Source organism: Myotis davidii, unplaced genomic scaffold (genome assembly GCF_000327345.1).
Source record: "Myotis davidii unplaced genomic scaffold, ASM32734v1 scaffold43, whole genome shotgun sequence".
Lineage (NCBI taxonomy): Eukaryota > Metazoa > Chordata > Mammalia > Chiroptera > Vespertilionidae > Myotis > Myotis davidii.
Genome location: NW_006294590.1, coordinates 1184705 through 1185005, shown reverse-complemented (window position 1 = coordinate 1185005; position 301 = coordinate 1184705). Strand labels below are relative to the sequence as shown.

The window sequence follows — 301 nt, the reverse complement described above, 5'->3', positions numbered from 1 at the left end:
CCCACGGGATCCCTGGTCATCAGCCCCGCCCGGCCCTCCGCTGCTCCCGGTGTCGCGCTGTTTGCCGTCACCGCTGACCGTCTGGCCTGGATGCCTCCGCAGGTCAACTACTGGCACTCGGACCAGTGCAACATGATCAACGGGACGTCCGGGCAGATGTGGGCGCCGTTCATGACTCCCGAGAGCCCGCTGGAGTTCTACAGCCCCGAGGCCTGCCGGTGAGCGCCCAGCAGGCCTGGGGGGGCTCGGCCTCTGTCGTGGCTCAGAGAGAGCGTGGGCTCCCCGGGCATTCGCCAGCCCT

General features: G+C 69.4%; 1 protein-coding gene across 2 annotated transcripts in view; it reads left to right on the top strand.

The window, feature by feature from the left end:
* SCARB1 (scavenger receptor class B member 1) overlaps positions 1-301 on the top strand; it is a 35389-nt gene that overhangs the window by 22408 nt on the left and 12680 nt on the right. For both annotated transcript variants that reach the window (XM_015567204.1, XM_006768790.2), the window contains one exon: positions 103-218. In XM_015567204.1, coding sequence (XP_015422690.1) covers positions 103-218 — 116 coding nt within the window. The remainder of the gene's footprint in view (positions 1-102; positions 219-301) is intronic.